This window comes from Ruditapes philippinarum, unplaced genomic scaffold (genome assembly GCF_026571515.1).
Source record: "Ruditapes philippinarum isolate M1 unplaced genomic scaffold, ASM2657151v2 ctg2870_1_1_1_1, whole genome shotgun sequence".
Classification (NCBI taxonomy): domain Eukaryota; kingdom Metazoa; phylum Mollusca; class Bivalvia; order Venerida; family Veneridae; genus Ruditapes; species Ruditapes philippinarum.
In genome coordinates, this window is record NW_026852338.1 from 94,657 (window position 1) to 112,043 (window position 17,387).

A 17,387-nucleotide genomic window follows, 5' to 3' on the forward strand; every position below is an offset into this window, starting at 1 on the left:
CAATAAGTTACAGTTATAGACAATACACTTCAGCCTCATTAAAACGCTCATGTTGGGGTCCAATGTCTCAACACAGCGTTCTAACGAGGCTCTCATTAGAACGCTCATTGCGAAATTACCGCATTACCCCACCCACTGCATATATATTTAACGCTGATTTTTTTACTTACTGTTCAATGAATATCGACATTATCTTTTTCTAAAACCATTCAATGATGTAAACATATATTATATTCACAAATAATACTAATTATATTTAAAAGAAAGGAAAAACTTTCGAAAGAAAATAATAAATCATGAATGTAGGTAGCCATTACTGTAATGACGTTTTATTAACTAGGGGACACAACTAAAGCTGGACTGTAAATGACACTGTAATTTACAGTCCAGCTTTAGTTGTGTCCCCTAGTAAATCAAACGCCAATTACCACCTGTCATGGCCGCTCTATTTACAGTGCAGGATTTTAAATTGATTTTGGGCTTGTGGGTTATTTAATTCAGCGAGGTTTACATGTCAAAGATATGTGTGTGAATTTTAGTTTATTTATACTCACCACCGAATGCCAATGTAACAGTTATGATATGAATTTGAGATTTTGGAAACAATTTGATGCATGACTGATGGACAGGTAAAACAACAAAAGAGCGGATAAACGCTTACCTGGGCATGTTTTTCACACCTTTGGCGATCATAAATGTCCTAATAACAATTGTTTATTGTACTTGACGCTATAAATCTAGATCTACTTAAAAAAATTTTTTTTTTTTTTTGGAAGTTTTCTTTTTTTGGGGAGCCAAGGTCTATGAGCACTATACTGAGATTAGCGTTATAAGGAAGAGTGATTTAACGAGGCAACAGTGTATATAATAAGTATATTATATGAAAAGTCAAAATAGTACTTTGTTTACATTTTGCTACTTTTTTGACAAATTATTTCATATTTTTCGCTTGTTTACATTTTGCTACTTTTATGACAAATTATTTCATATTTTTATGCCACCGCAGCATCTGCGATGCGGTGGCATATAGCGATTCACCTGTGTGTATGTGTGTGTGTGTGTGTGTTTGTTTGTTTGTTTGTGTGTGTGTGTGTTATATAGATTATATAGTGAACTTAAAAAATCTTCTTGTGAAAAACCACTTGTCCAATTTCAACCAAACTTGGCAGAACTGTTCCTTGGGTGAAGGCCTTCCAAAGTTGTTGAAAGAATTTCATTCCATGCAGAAATCTGGTTGCCATGGCAACCAAAAGGAATTATAAGAATAAATTTTAAAAATCTTCTTGTAAAGACCCAAAAGGCGTAGAGCTTAGATATTTTGCATAAGGCATTGTCTGGTAGACCTCTACCAAGATTGTTCAAATTATAGCCCTGGGGTCAAAATCGGCCCCGCCCCGTGGGTCATTGATTTTCACTATATGTACATATAGTAAAAACTTAAAATACCTTCTTGTAAAGACTGAAAAGGCCTAGAGCTTAGATATTTTGCATAAGGCATTGTCTGGTAGACCTCTTCCAAGATTGTTAAAATTACAGCCCTTGGGTCAAAATCGGCCCTGCCCCGGGGGTCATTGATTTCACTATATGTTCATATAGTAAAAACTTAAAATACCTTCTTGTAAAGAACCAAAAGGCCTAGAGCTTAGATATTTTGCATAAGGCATTGTGTGGTAGACCTCTACCAAGATTGTTCAAATTATAGCCCTGGGGTCAAAATCGGTCCCGCCCCGGGGGTCATTGATTTTCACTATATGTACATATAGTAAAAACTTAAAATACCTTCTTGTAAAGACTGAAAAGGCCTAGAGCTTAGATATTTTGCATAAGGCATTGTCTGGTAGACCTCTACCAAGATTGTTAAAATTATAGCCCTGGGGTCAAAATCGGCCCCGCCCCGGGGGTCATTGATTTCACTATATGTACATATAGTTAAAACTTAAAATACCTTCTTGTAAAGAACCAAAAGGCCTAGAGCTTAGATATTTTGCATAAGGCATTGTCTGGTAGACCTCTATCCAGATTGTTCAAATTATAGCCCTTGGGTCAAAATCGGCCCCGCCCCGGGGGTCATTGGTTTTCCCTATATGTATATAGTAAAAACTTTAAAAAAAAATCTTCTAGCAATTGGCAAATGCTAGAGGTTAGATATTTTTCATGAAACATTGTGAAGTGATCTTCTAGCAAGATTGTTCAAATTATAGCCCTGGGGTCAAAATTGCCCCCGCCCCGGGGGTCATTGATTTTCAACATATATATATATATATATATATATATATATATATATATATATATATATATATATATATAAAATTATAATGTTTAAGAAATAACAAACTCTATATGTACATATAGAGTTTGTTATTTCTTAAACATTATATATTTTTATATATTTCAACACTGCACAAGGAACATTCATCACGTTTTAATATATATATATATATATATATATATATATAGTAAAAAATCTTGTCTGAAGGTACAAGGCTTAGAGCTTTAATATTTGGTATATAATATCATCTATAAAAACTCTACCAAAGTTTTTCAAATTTTGCCCATAATTTCAGAATTGGTCTGGCCCCAGGGTCATAGGTTTTCCTTATATGTATATAGTAAAAACTTAAAAAATCATCTTCTTTAAATTTACAAAGACTAGAGTTAAGATACAAATGTATTTTGCATGAAACATTATGTAGCAAGATTGTACAAATTATAGCCCTGGGGTTAAAATTGGCCCTACCCCAGGGGTCATTGATTGTTACTATGAACATATAGTAAAAAAATAAAAAATCCTCTTTTCTGACGGTACAAGGCTTAGAGCTTTGATATTTGGTATATAATATCATCTATGGGTCCTCTACTAAAGTTGTTTTAATTATGCCCCTAGTGTTAAAATTGCCCTGCCCCAGAGGCAATATTTTTCCTTATATGTATAAAGTAAAAACTTGAAAAATCTTCTTCTCTGAATTGAAAAGTCTTCTTCTCTGAATTGACAAAGGCTAGAAGTTAAATATATAGCATGAGACTTTGCGAAGTGAACCTTTACCAAGATTGTTCAAATTATAGCCCTGGGGTCAAAATTGGTTCCGCCCAGGGGGTCATTGATTGATACATATAGTAAAAAAATAAAAAATATTTTTGTCTGAAGGTACATGGCATAGAGCTTTGATGTTTGCTATATAATATCATCTATAGGCCCTCTACCAAAGTTGTTCAAATTTTTCCCCTGGTGTCAAAATTGGCCCTGGGGGGGGGGGGGGGGCAGTGATTCTCATTATGTACACATAGTAAAAACAGAAAATAAAACAAATGTTTTCTGAATGGGAGAAAGCTACAGCTTAGATAATTGACTTGAAATGTTGTTTGGTGGACCTGTATCAAGATTGTTTTGAATTAAACCCTTGGGTCCTTCTTGTCATTTGATGTACAGCAATGAAATTTTGACCATGTGCACAGTTTTAGTTGTAAAATTGAACTTTGATATCAGGTGACCTAGATTTTGATGATGTGACCTACTTTCTTGTCCTTTGATGTACAGCTATGAAATTTGAACCATGTGCACAGATTAAGATGTAAAGTGAACTTTGATTTCAGCTGACCTAGATTTTGACAAAGTGTCTTACTGTGTTGTCCTTTTGATGTAGTCATGAAATTTAGGCTGTGTGAAATATGACCTTCACCACCAAATTCACTCGACTCGAGTGCATTGATATATTCCTACTCTGATCTTTTATTGAGTTAACAACAGATTTAACCAATAATCTGATAATAAGAATAAGATAGGTCAGGGATCTATGCATTATGACAATCTTCAAAATTGTATAAACAAAAAAAAATCTGTTCCTACACTACTATTTAGTGTTGTATTAATGCGGTGGCATAGCATTTTTCTCAAATGCAATCTTGTTTGCTTCTTTCTTCAGTAACAAGAATTTTACATTCTCTAAAACCATTATTTAAACATTACATAGGAAATAGTTCATTGTTTCAAACATAGGAAATAGTTCATTGTTTCAAAGGCATAATGTGCCTTTAAGGCGTGGCAGTATCTTCTGAAAAAAAATGTTTTCAACTTTTATAGTCATTTAAAACAACTGACATTTATTATTTGGAATGAGTTTTTTAGATACAAATTAAAGTTGAGCAATAAATACAGAAGTGATGAACTCTTTAATTTAAATGAAGAGAATGAAGAAATAACAAGATGGCTGACATGTGTATATTTCAGGTTTACTGGATCTCGGGATTCTTCTTCCCACAAGCTTTCCTGACTGGTACCCTGCAGAACTTTGCCAGACAAAAAGTCATCTCTATTGATACAATCACATTTGGCTTCCAGGTTAGTGAAATTATAATATTATTATGAAAAAAAAGGAACCACCCATCAATGAGATTGTATTTAAAATTTATTGTCAAGATTGGGTAATGGTTTTAGCCAAGGTCAAAGAAATTCTGGACATGGTTTGTTTTGTTTTCATAGTAAAGATCAGAGAAATTCTTGACATGGTTTGTTTTGTTTTTAAAGTCAAGGTCGAAGAAATTCAAGATAAGGTCTGGGTTGTATTTATAGCCAAGGTCAAAATTCTAGAAAAGGTATTGTATTTATAGCCAAGGTCAAAGAAATTCTGGACAAAGTCTGTTTTGTGTTTTATAGCCAAGGTAAAAAACATTCTAGACAAGGTCTGTTTTATTTTTAGAGCCAAGGTTAAGAAAATTCAAAACAATCATTGGTCTGTTGTTTTTTTTTATACAGCCATGGTCAAAAACATTCCAGACAAGGTCTGTTTTGTTTTTATAACCAAAGTTAGACATGTTTTGTTTTGCATTTTATAAAGATCAAAATATGGTGTTGAGTACAATCAATGTTAATGTATAACTGATAAGAAACTGGGCTCAGATTTATTGATGTTTTTTAATCATCTGAATAATCTGTCATGTAAGACCTTTTTTATATGAAGAGATTACTCGTCACAGATGGTATTACGTCCATTTATACAGGTAATGTTTACCTTTAGTAACATGTGTACATATTGTATGTAATGGCTCTCGGCTGATAGGTGCATGTAGCTTGTTTATCATTAAATGCATATTTAAGGTTGGCCATAGGGTCTTGAAAATTAAGACATAAATGAATTGACATTTTGTATTACAGATTTTCAATTATTATAGAAATATAAGCTTGGAATAAAAAATGAAAAGTTAAAATTTCTGTAGTAAATATTACATCAATGTTCAAAGACTTAAATTCACCTAAAAGATATAAACTGAATATATGTAGCCCTATTTAAAATTTAGCCATAACTTGAGGCACCAAGACTGGTAACAGCACTGGAAGCTGATTTTAGAATGATAAAAACAATTTTATATATGAGCCGCGTCATGACAAAACCAACATAATGGGTTGCGACCAGCATGGATCCAGACCAGCCTGCACATCTGCGTAGTCTTATCAGGATCCATGCTGTTTGCTATCAGTTTCTCTACTTGTAATAGGGTTTGTAAGGGAACAGCATGGATCCTGATCAGACTGCACAGATGGGCAGGCTGGTCTGGATCCATGCTGGTCGGAAACCCATTATGTTGGTTTTGTCATGACGCGGCTCATATCTTTTTTCATGAATAGATATTAAATTGTTAACAGTTTAGCTTTTCTCACTCTTTTAGAAATTTTTATAATTGAAATGAGGAAAAATTTTAAAAAAAATTTTGGGATATGATAAGAGTTGGGTTTATTTACCAGACCCTGATGATGTTAAGAAAGAAAGACATTTAACTAAAAGGCTTTTTTTATCATGATAATCAAATAGTAATTAATTATCAAAATCATTTCGTGAATTGTATAATTCTTTTATCTAATTATTATCATATAATTACCAGTATATATAATAACAGCTGTTGTACCTTTATTACTCAAAGGGCTTGATTACATGTCAATACAGCAAACTATATATAATAATGTACGGCATTAAATCAAATAATGAGATTCATAGGAAAAGAGATGCTTTATTTGCTTTTTTCCGGGACTTTTTTTTTTCGGAAAACTTCGTATTAGTGGCAGATGTCACCATAAGATTATAAATATTAATTCCGAAGGTGTATCGACATTTAGGTGACATGTGGGGGGAAAAATTCAATACACTATATAAGTTCCAATATACAGATATAAAAAATGGGAGCCTTTTCCTTTTATACGTCGGAAAATAAAACGTTCATTAGATATTTGCGGTCTTTTTTTTTATAGCTTTTCTGATGAAATGGCAGAATGACGGTTCATCTATAAAAATGTTTGATATCATTTGATATCCTTTTAAAGATTTTTGCGTAGGCTTTGTCCAGATGGAAATGATTCGATAAATGTATAAATATACAGAATTTTAAACAAATGTAAATGCTATAATGTAAACCATGAAAGTAATGACCTGAAAATTGGAAAAAAGTAAAGCGACGGAATTTATTTGCTATTATACTTAAATATGCTGCCAAAATACTAGTAAGTATTAAAATGTTAGTGACAAAATAATGTCCAGATATTGAGAGGGATCCCAGTTAACATTTCCGCTAATGCCTTAAAGATCTTGTTATACATGTTATAAGATAATGAAAACTTAAAATGTCAGACTGAAAGCATTGAAATTTCAGTACAACCATTTTAGCAGGGAACAGGTAAAAAAAGGTTATCTTAAACTAAGTTAAAGGGAACTGGTCTGAGCTAGTGAAATATTAACGTTCAACCTTCTAGAACCGAAAGTTACGCCTTTGCCACCAGTATAGAGCAAGGCATACCTGCACTTCGATGCAAGCACTGTATATATGTTGGTATTGAAATTTCTTCAACTTCAAATAGACTATTCCAGATTCAAAATTGGAAAAATATCCATTATGTAAATTTAGCAGGTTAATTGATCAAGTAATGTTAAAATTGATCAAAACTCATAAATGATTCAAATGAGCAGAAGAAAAAAATACCTCAGAATAAAGTATTGAATCAATACAGTTTGTATATATTGCTATAAATTATAGATTCAGCATGTATATATTTAATCTATGGTGACAGCCTGTAACTTCATTATATATTCTGTCACAATAATATATAGTCCATATAATGATATTATCTGAAGTTTTCCCCAGTTTTAAGATAAACAGTATACTTGTTTTATGCTCTCACTCCTATACATCTCTCAATGATTGAATTGTTCATTTATTCACAGACATTTCATAACATTAATGGAGTTTTTCCTCAAGGTGTTGTTTTCTTTTTTGTGTGTATGGTCTTAAGGTATAATTTCTTCTGATTTCATATAATGATCCATGTCATTATTATGTTTTAAGAAAAAGGAGAATATAATTATGTAGCACTTTGGTTTTAGTTGAAAATAATTATGGCCCTGAAACAAAACAAAATTTTTTTTACAAGTATTAATGATGATCTTTGTATCATGTAAAATCCATTTTTCAGATAAAGTTTAGTACAGAAAGTAAATGCCGATGTTGATAGATTGGTGTTTTTGTTTGGCGTTAACTTTTATCTTACTGCTTGAACCATAGTGATTAGTCTTTGCCATCAGTATAGAGCCAGATCAGCCTGCACATCCATGCAGTCTGATCAGGCTCTGTCCTTTCTGCAGATTAATTTTTGAACTTTGGTATTCAAATCCCTTCAAACTTTGAATGAACTGTTTCCAATTCAAAATTGAGCAATTTCTGAAGAGAAATTTAGCAAATGAAGGGTTACTACAATGCTGCAGCAGTAATTAAGAGGTTATTAAAGTGTGCAATTCATGCTTGGGTGATTAAAGCTTAGATTCATTGTCAGATTTTATTCCTTTTGAGAACTGCCAACAGCCTGGTCAAAAATGCAGACTGACCAACATCTATACTGGTGGTGAATGGTAATCACTTAGTTCCAGCAGGTCAATGGTGTCTATTGTGTGATATATTTTAGTAAAGCAGCACTGAAAATTTGCCCATTGTCATGGATATAAAATTGAATGGTCCACTTTCCTCCTAACCCACAATTCACTTTCAAAGATTTATCTCTAACTATTTCAGGTGATGAGAGAAAAGGTGGAAGAGCTTAAGGAACCACCAGCTGATGGCTGTTACATCAATGGTCTATTTGTAGAGGGTGCACGCTGGGACTATATCCATCATCAACTAACTGAGTCCAGACCCAAGGAGCTGTACACAGACTTACCTATACTCTGGCTCAAACCAGAGGCAAACCGGAAAATACCAGAATCTGGAATCTATGATTGCCCATGCTACAAGACTCTTACTAGAGCTGGTTGGTTGTTGTTTATATTCCTCTTTCTCATTTTATATTTCGCATAGACAACAAATGAATTCATCTAAAGGATAAAAGTTGAGTAAAAATCAGATAAATAAGATATTTATAAATAAAAAAACAACAGCATTTGTTATAAAGATATCAATTTGTACAATGCTTTAAGAAGGATTGCCAGCTAAATTCAATGCCCATGAATAGATGATTTACTTCTCTGGAAATCCTTATGATCAACACATATACCTATCTTTATGAACAACTTGTGTACCAATCCTTATGATCAATTAAAATGGCGGCCATTATGTTCAACTTATATACCAATCCTTTTGAACAATTTATGTACCAATCCTTATAAACAACTTATATACCAATCCTTTTGATCAATTTGTATACTTATCCTTGTGATCAACCTATAGACCATTCTTTTTTAGAAACTTCTTTACAAAATCCTCACAAATAACTTATTTACTTATCCTTATGACCAACTTATAAACCAAATCTTTATGATCATCTTATATTCCAATCCTTTTGATCAACTTTATAATATACCAATTCTTATGATCCTTTTCAATACCAATACCAATTTTCATGATCAATTTATATTCCAAATCCCTAAGATCAACTTTTTTGCATTCTCAATATGATTCCATGTATTTTTTTTTTAATTACGACAGGATAAGTAAAAACAAAAATACTGAATATATTTTCAAGTTTGCAACCAAAGTAAATTTCAATGTTAAAAACTAGAAACCTTGTGAAGGGATCATACAAAAAAGTTAAGATAAAAACGAAACATTTTGTAATATCAAAAGCAAAATCTTACAAAATACTTAAAGTTATTGACAAATTTTTATATCAAATATTTACATAATAATGCAATTTAGATTATTTCAAGACCATAAAATAATTATTATGATAAGGTATATAAAATATTTTGCTGTAATAAAAGTATAAGTATTTTGTAAAATCTAAAAAAGATATATATGATTTATTATCAATATTGCATAATGTTTTATTTTTCTACCATTGTCTATTGTATTTCAATTATGTACATCGGAACAAGTTGCCCGAAGGAATGTGCATGTCAAAATAATGATACAATCTTTTGTTTACGATCATTAAACTATATTGTCGTAGTACTGTCAACATTCCTTTAGCAAAACAATAGGTCAGATAGTGGTTTATATATATAAATTATAAATAGCCTCCATCAATAAGTACGAAACTGGTCGTAAAATGGCATATTTTTAGCAGAAAATTTGTCAGTTTAAGGTCGGGATGAACTGGCCCTACTGTCAACTCTTTATTTTTCACCAAATTTCTTTTATATTAAAAGAATACAAACATAATACATTGCCATTAAGAAAAGTGTAGGGGGTGATTTAATTTCAGTTATAGAAAATTTATACCGAATACGGTACTTAAAGACACATGCCATTTTATTTCAGTCATAGATCATTTTTACCAAATATTTAAAGACACATCATGCCTCAGAAACTAATAAATCTTTCCTTCATAGAAAGTGTAAACATGGAAACATTGATTTTATAATGTATAAATAAAGATTTAATATATGTTAAATTTTTATTAAGATTTTTTGGCACAGCACACCCTTGACTTAAGTTAAAAGCAAATTTATGGAGACAAAGTACATTTTGTTTTGTTGAAATATGATACAGGCCAAGAACTTTTGTATTGATTTCTTACATATTGATGTTATATCAACTTAATTAACATTGCTATAATAGTAAATGTGTTTAAATGGCCATAAGCCTTGTTCATGGTAATTTTGCTTATTAATCCTTATTCCCCTAAATATCTTAATTAGACAAAGTGTCATCTTTCAATCAGGAAAAAAACATAAAAAATTCATCTTTTTTAAGGGAAAATTTCAAAATACATGTACAGTATAATGATACTGGCTCATTAGTAAACAGTGCAGACAACATTGATGTACTGGCTGATTTTGGTCTGCACCGGATGCATTGGTAGAATCCTTTGCAGCATGGAGTCTGAGAGTTAACTTGAAATTTTGAAACCTTATACACAGGTGTAGAAATGCCATTTTTTAACTGAATTTTCATTTCATCTTAAATTTAAGGTACTTTATCAACAACTGGACATTCTACCAACTTCGTCTTCTCCGTGGAATTACCAACAGACAAGCTTCAGAAGCATTGGATCAAGAGAGCTGTTGCCCTGCTTACTGCTCTCAACTATTAGAACATTATACATTTGGTCCCCGGCTTTTCAATTTTCAAAGTGATACATATATTTTTGTGACATTTCTATATATGTGAACTACAAGTGAATAACACATCCGTGCCTTAGTCCACCTTTAACCAGAAATATTTATTGCGGCCATTTCCAAGAACAGAAATGTATTGGGTCTTTTTCTTGAAACCATGTGAATTTTTTTCCCCCATAGAACCATGTGACTTTGTGAAATAAAAAAGAACAATATGTGACGGAATTAACCATGGACATCATCCACAGGATTTGTTACTTTTGAAATTGAAAAAATGGCATAATTTATATGTACGTTTTTACGTATATCTAAATATTGTATAGTTCCGTGATTCATTCAGTAAGGACAGTCAGGTGAATTTTTTACCATATGTACTCCATGCAAATTTGTTTACCTTCAATTAATTCAATAGTTTAATAGAGTATTGATCGAATGAAGACAACAGGTTTTGATTTTTTTTTAAATTATCTTATTGTTTATCTGATGTATTATTGGAGTTTATTTGTTGTTTAAATTGAATGTTATAGTATATATATTAAGAAAATGGACATAGCTTTGATGAATATGGATTATAGAAGTCTGGTATTTACATTATTATATTTTGCATGTCAATTTTATTGTTCTTTTTTTCATGTAAAGTTTCTGTCCATTATTCCTGTAAATAGTTGGTTCTTTTGTTAATTGAAAATTTGTTCTAAAATTCCATAAAAGGTATAAACTCATAAGAAGTTTTTTTCTGGGTCAGAAGAAGAATACTTATATAAGCTTTATTACTATATATTTAAATAAAAAACAAATTATTTAAATTTTATAAAATGAGCTTCTGAAGCAGTGAATGAGCTCTGAACATTTTAGTGTTATGTCTAAACAGCCAAGAAAGGAAGCTTATTATTTTGTTGTGATATATATGTACATGTATATGTATACACTGACTTAAAAAATCTGTCCAAACACATACATATTGTATGGTAACATATTGCATTGACGTTGTTGTTTTCCTGATGTTTTTTGTTTTATTGTTGAAGTAACATGTAAACACATGTGAATAGTGCATGATTTCTTTTTAATGGTACAAAACTGCTGAAATTTTACATTCTATGATATGTATTTTGCCTTGTTATTATGTTTTGATGAACAACAAGTTACCAAATATTAACTATAAATTGAGTAAGGAAAAATATTTGGGAGGATGAAGCTTGATCAATGAAATTATAAATTAAATTGAATAGAATATTAGTTGAGAAGTTAAAACCATTTATGCATGAAATTTCCTTGATTTAAAGAGAATACCCCGTATTTGTAACATGAATATTATGATTTTAACAACTTTAAAGCGAAGTTGCATGGGAGCTCGGGAAATAAAATTAATACCTTGATCATCAGTGAGATATATTTGTAATTTTAACTAGATACATAGAATTAAAACCATAATCATCAATGATGATATATTTGTTATTTTAACTGAATTTATACAAAATATTTAGATTTTGTTTAACAAGATTTAAGAATTCCATCCATTGAAAAATAAGACTGTGATATAGTTTAAATACTTATAGCAAAACATATTAATTTTACATTCATTTCCATACAACATGTACATTATGTTGATATATTTATTAAACACTGCTTAATATTTTTTGAAAGCTGCTGGTTATATACATAATTTTTTCAAAAAGATATAAAATTGTTAAAACTGCGATATAGATATGTTTAAATTATTTGAAGCAAGAGAAAAAATAAAAATGAAAGATCAAATACGGGTTTTATGTAATTTTATTGAGAATTTAATACATGTAGTTCATTTACTTTTGTTAAGAAAAATTAGGAGTAGTAAGATATTAAGTTGCCTTTCAGGAATCAGTATTTGGAGCTGCTTTTAGCTTTCATGAACATGTAGTTCTCATGTGTGATTTTTGGATCCATGACTGACAGAGTTCTGTCCATCGTCCACATTTTAAGATCCATGGCTGACAGAGTTCTGTCAATCATCCACTTTTTAGGATCCATGACTGACTGACGTCTGGCCGTTGTTCATATTTTAGGATCTATGGCTGACAGAGTTCTATCCATTGTCAAAATTTTAGGATTCATGGCTGACTGAAGTAAGTGCATTGTCCACATTTTAGGATCCATGACTGAGGTCTGGCGTCCAGCGATTGTTCATATTTTAGGATCCATGGCTGACAGAGGGGTATCCATTGTCAACATTTTAGGATTCATGGCTGACTGAAGTAAGTGCATTGTCCACATTTTAGGTTCCATGACTGAGGTCTGGCGTCCAGCCATTGTTCATATTTTAGGATCCATGGCTGACAGAGTGGTATCCATTGTCAACATTTTAGGATTCATGGCTGACTGAAGTAAGTGTATTGTCCACATTTTGGGATCCATGACCGAGGTCTGACGTCCAGCCATTGTTCATATTTTAGGATCCATGGCTGACAGAGGGGTATCAATTGTCAACATTTTAGGATTCATGGCTGACTGAAGTAAGTGCATAGTCCACATTTTAGGTTCCATGACTTACTGAGGTCTATCTATTGTCCCCATTTTAGGATCCATGACTTACTGAAGTCTGTCCATTGTCCCCGTTTTAGGATCCATGACGGAGGTCTATCCATTGTCCACATTTTAGGATCCATGGCTGACTGAGGACTATCCATTGTCCACAATTTCTTGCCTTTCTCTTTAGTTTTTGTTTGATTTTAACTAAGCTTGTATATCATAAGTAGATCGTGGTTCATTTTTTGAAGTAACCAGACCCGAATCTGCATTAAAGAGTTACAGCCCCTTATATGACCAAAATGAGCATATTTTTCTTTCTATTATTTCTATATCAGATAGCGTATTTCCAACTATACAAAGTTGCCGAGAACTTGTATCATTAGTAGATCTTTAGTAATTGCAGTGTTTGTTCCTTTAAAACAATCTGCTACCATTATGTATTGAGTTATGTTCTCTGAAAGAGGGGAAATAGACTTATTTTGCTTCAGAGCACATTTTAACCGGTCAGTTTTATCCATGGGCTTTGTAAAGGGTCATAATGATATGGCATGTTTTAACATTTGGTAAGACCTTTAATAAAAATTACTACTCTGAAATTTCAAGGCCTATAGTTGAGTTATTTTGCATGTACAACGGTGAATCATGTCCATTAGATAAAAGTTAGCCTAACCGCTGGAATCGTGTTGGACACTTTTAGAAACATCCATATTTCGCAAACCTGAAAGCTTTGGATTGAGATATGATGTGTAACTTGGCCTTAAATAAAAATCTTGATATTTGGCGGAGCAAGAGATGAAAGTTGTTGCAATCTTGTTTGAGCTGGACATAAAGGAAGGCTCGTCATGCTCCTCAAGCTGGCCGAAGAATTCTCCAAAATCTTCAACATCATATTAAGCAGTAGTAGTTTAAAAGTGAATTGGTCTGGAATTGAAGGTCTGTAGTACAATGTATAATTACGTTGATAGTATTTAGTATAAGACAACAATAAACCATGAAAGAATTATACACAGTGTACAAATATACATGAAAGTTGGTGGCAAGTGCGAGATAGATAATCTGATATTAAATTCATACCAGTAGCAGTTTGTTTAGAACAAAATATCATTATGCAATGTTCATCAGATAAATTGTCATTCTAAATCACGTAGAATTTTACCAAGCAGTATTTCATGAGAATATGAGAAAATCAAATGATACATATGTTTCACATGTATACATGGTGGATACGCTTAACTCACTTTTTCCTGCTTTTGAATGTTGAACAGTCCATTCGAAATTGGAAGGGATGGAAGCCTGGTCAGAGGTCAGACAGTACATATGGTACAGACTAGCCTGGTTCTAGACTGGTGTCAAAGACTTAAATCACTTCCGGTTCCATCAGGTTAAGGGTTAATAAGTTTGTCACTACTAGATTGCAGGCAGAGACAATGGCTTGCAACTGCAACTTATTAAAGAGCCTGTATGTCTGTGAAGTATCCCTAGACTCTTTGCTGTTGGCAGCTTAATTCATATACAAATGTACTGACATATGAAGTCGATCAAAATAACATTGACAGCTTTGAATTAAAAAAAACACGACAATTATATAAATTTAGCAGGAAATGGCATATTGTGATCTGAAAAGAAAATATGTGAAAAAAAGAGAGAAATTTTAAGTTTTGTCCTGAAACCCTACAAATAAACAATAGGACCTTTTTGGATTGTAACGTAATAAATTAATACTGTAGGTGTGGCAAAAACAATTTCCAGTATCACCCAGGTCCACGCCCTGTACGGACAAGTGGACATTTTCGAAAATTTACTATATAACTATTATACAAACAAGTTAAGGAATGCTTCAAATAAAAATGGACAAGTAAGTCAGAATCAGATGTTACCAGCCCTGCAATTATAATACTGTAAGATGTGACATGAAACTGATTATGTATTATTTAATATACAATGTTTATTACCGGGTATATACTTTATTATGTATGCTCCTTTTATTGGAAAAAAACTTGTTTTATAACTCCTTAATGTGAGTTGAAAATAATGCGATAAAGTCTAAAATCGGATTTGATTTGGTTTAATGTAAACATTAGTTTTATGTGTTATGTCCCTTTTAATCATATTGCAATTATTCTCGTTACGAAAATTGGATTTAAACTTGATAAGACACCAACTCTTTCAAAATAATTTAAACAAATAGTTTAGCAATCTTTTGCCAGTTTTTTTCTATACAGTATATACATTTATTAATTCTACTATTTGTTAGTTTATACGAATTTAATTGAAACACTCTCGAATCCGTTCCTGGAACTAATCAGTAATAAGCAATGTGACCCAGACTGTGTTTGAACCTCAACCCCTCAAATCAATAGTCCGACAGGTAAACCGCTGGACCACGTCGCCACTTTCTATTTGTTGAAACTAAATATTATTTTTAATATTTGGCAGTTTGGTTATTGTGATTATTGTGATCAACTTCCTACCGCTTAACATCCCCACAGTTGTTGTACATCCGAATTCTACAAGGGACTCGCTGTTTTGTGCCGAAAACTTGTTATTCTACTCCTCCTGTTTGTGCATGAGGTATGTACAAAGAATAAAAGTTTCCGACCAGCAGAAAGCTTGAAAGTCGCCACATACCCATTAAATACATGATGTTTGACTTTAAAAATCAGTGTTCGTAATTCTTAATTTGTTTTAATAGTCGACATGTACGTCTAAACTCAAATACGTTAATATTTAGTAGTTAAAACACCGTGCAGAACAACGCAAAGGCCTGCCAAAATATTGAAAATAATGAATCCCCGAATCAATACAGTAATTTGAAAGGAGTAAACTTCCTTGTTTGTCCATTCATTGAATTTTTAATAGTCGAAATCCCCTTTTAAAACGGCACACGTATTTTGTAACTATAATATACATGTATATCGATATAGTTTGACAAAAACTAGGTTAAATATTGTGAATGGATTTGTTTCATTGGGTTTTGATGTTGAAATGCAAAACTCCAAATATTTGTCCGTGTCCGGATGGTAAAGGTCGTTGAGTTCAAACCATTTGGCCCTCACCGCTGTGGGTTAAAATTCCGACAGGGACTTTGGATTCTTTCATGTGAGGAAGCTATCCAGCTGGCTTACGTAACGTTGGTGTATACTACACAGGTGTCCGTTCGTGCCTGAAATAATACACAGAAGGGCGCCTGAGGTCTTCCTCCACCAGTAAAGCTGGAAAGTCACCATATGACTGTGTGTGTTGGTGCAACGTAAAACCCAACAAGCAAACAAAATCAAAGATGTTACAAGTTCATAATTATAATTTGTTACTGTTTGTATATCGTCATGCTGTATTATGTTCTTTGATTTTGAAGCCAAAGTTTGTAAGGACTGGATCGCAGGGAACAATCTTACTCCAGTCCCCAATGCCGAGTGATTAAGATGGCATACTTCGAAATCACCTTGCCATCGTCGCTGTGGGTTCGAATGCTGCAAGTGATTTGAATTAATTATTTCGTATGAAGAAGCTATCCGGTAATAGCTTACAGGTCTGTGGTTCTACCCTATGCTCACATGTGAAATTTTATCAAATGGTGAACACAGAGTTATATTTTTCTGGTCCTTCGGGATCATTGATGCCAGGTCTATTAAGTGTTGAGAATTGAGTACCGCTCAAGCCGGTACTAGGGGAGCGTGAGGGATGTTGCACATTTTCATTATCCCTCATGTACAGACTCAATCAAACCGAGTCTGCAATTCTCTTGTAATTTTGTTGTGATTAATGCTTCCGAGGGATCACTTTGTTTCCAGATTTTTAGATATTCCTCCACCTGAAGTGATAGCAAGTCCCCATATGTATTGTACGACCTTACCAAACCCGCCTCAACCCCTAAATATTCTGACAAATCTCATTGATCACTATACCGTTGTGTCTTATCCTGACCCATGGCTACTATCAGTGTTACTTGAGTGATTAGAGCTAATTAAAATACTAGACAACTCAACGACGAAAATCAAACTCGTCAAACGCCATTTTAAAAATCTTGAATTATAGTTTGCAAAAATCAGAACTCGTAGATAGGACATACTCTGATAGCACCGAAACCGCGTATACCTATATAATTTGAATATTATTATAATATCAGTAATATAGTCATAAAAACGCTACGAACGGTTAACTATACCAAATATGGAAGTTAACTATTATGTTATCGGGAAACGTGTAATGTTATCAAGCACAATGTCAAATGTACCCCTTTATTATTACTGAACTGTACATCCAGTTGTATTAGAACAGTTAGAAGCTGCTTTCAACTTTACTCTCAAAATTGTACATGTAGTGTACGTTACAACAAACATTTTAGATGTAATT

The 17,387-nt window shown here is 32.5% G+C and overlaps 1 protein-coding gene across 12 annotated transcripts in view; it reads left to right on the forward strand.

Annotated features, from left to right (window-relative positions):
- Positions 1-10,912, forward strand: part of LOC132757189 (dynein axonemal heavy chain 1-like) — a 102,443-nt gene extending 91,531 nt beyond the window's left edge. For all 12 annotated transcript variants that reach the window (XM_060748412.1, XM_060748434.1, XM_060748441.1 and 9 more), the window contains 3 exons: positions 4,226-4,336; positions 8,047-8,281; positions 10,383-10,912. In XM_060748412.1, the coding sequence (XP_060604395.1) occupies positions 4,226-4,336; positions 8,047-8,281; positions 10,383-10,504 (468 nt within the window). In that variant the 3' untranslated portion in view covers positions 10,505-10,912. The remainder of the gene's footprint in view (positions 1-4,225; positions 4,337-8,046; positions 8,282-10,382) is intronic.
- The last annotated feature ends 6,475 nt before the right edge of the window (positions 10,913-17,387 follow it).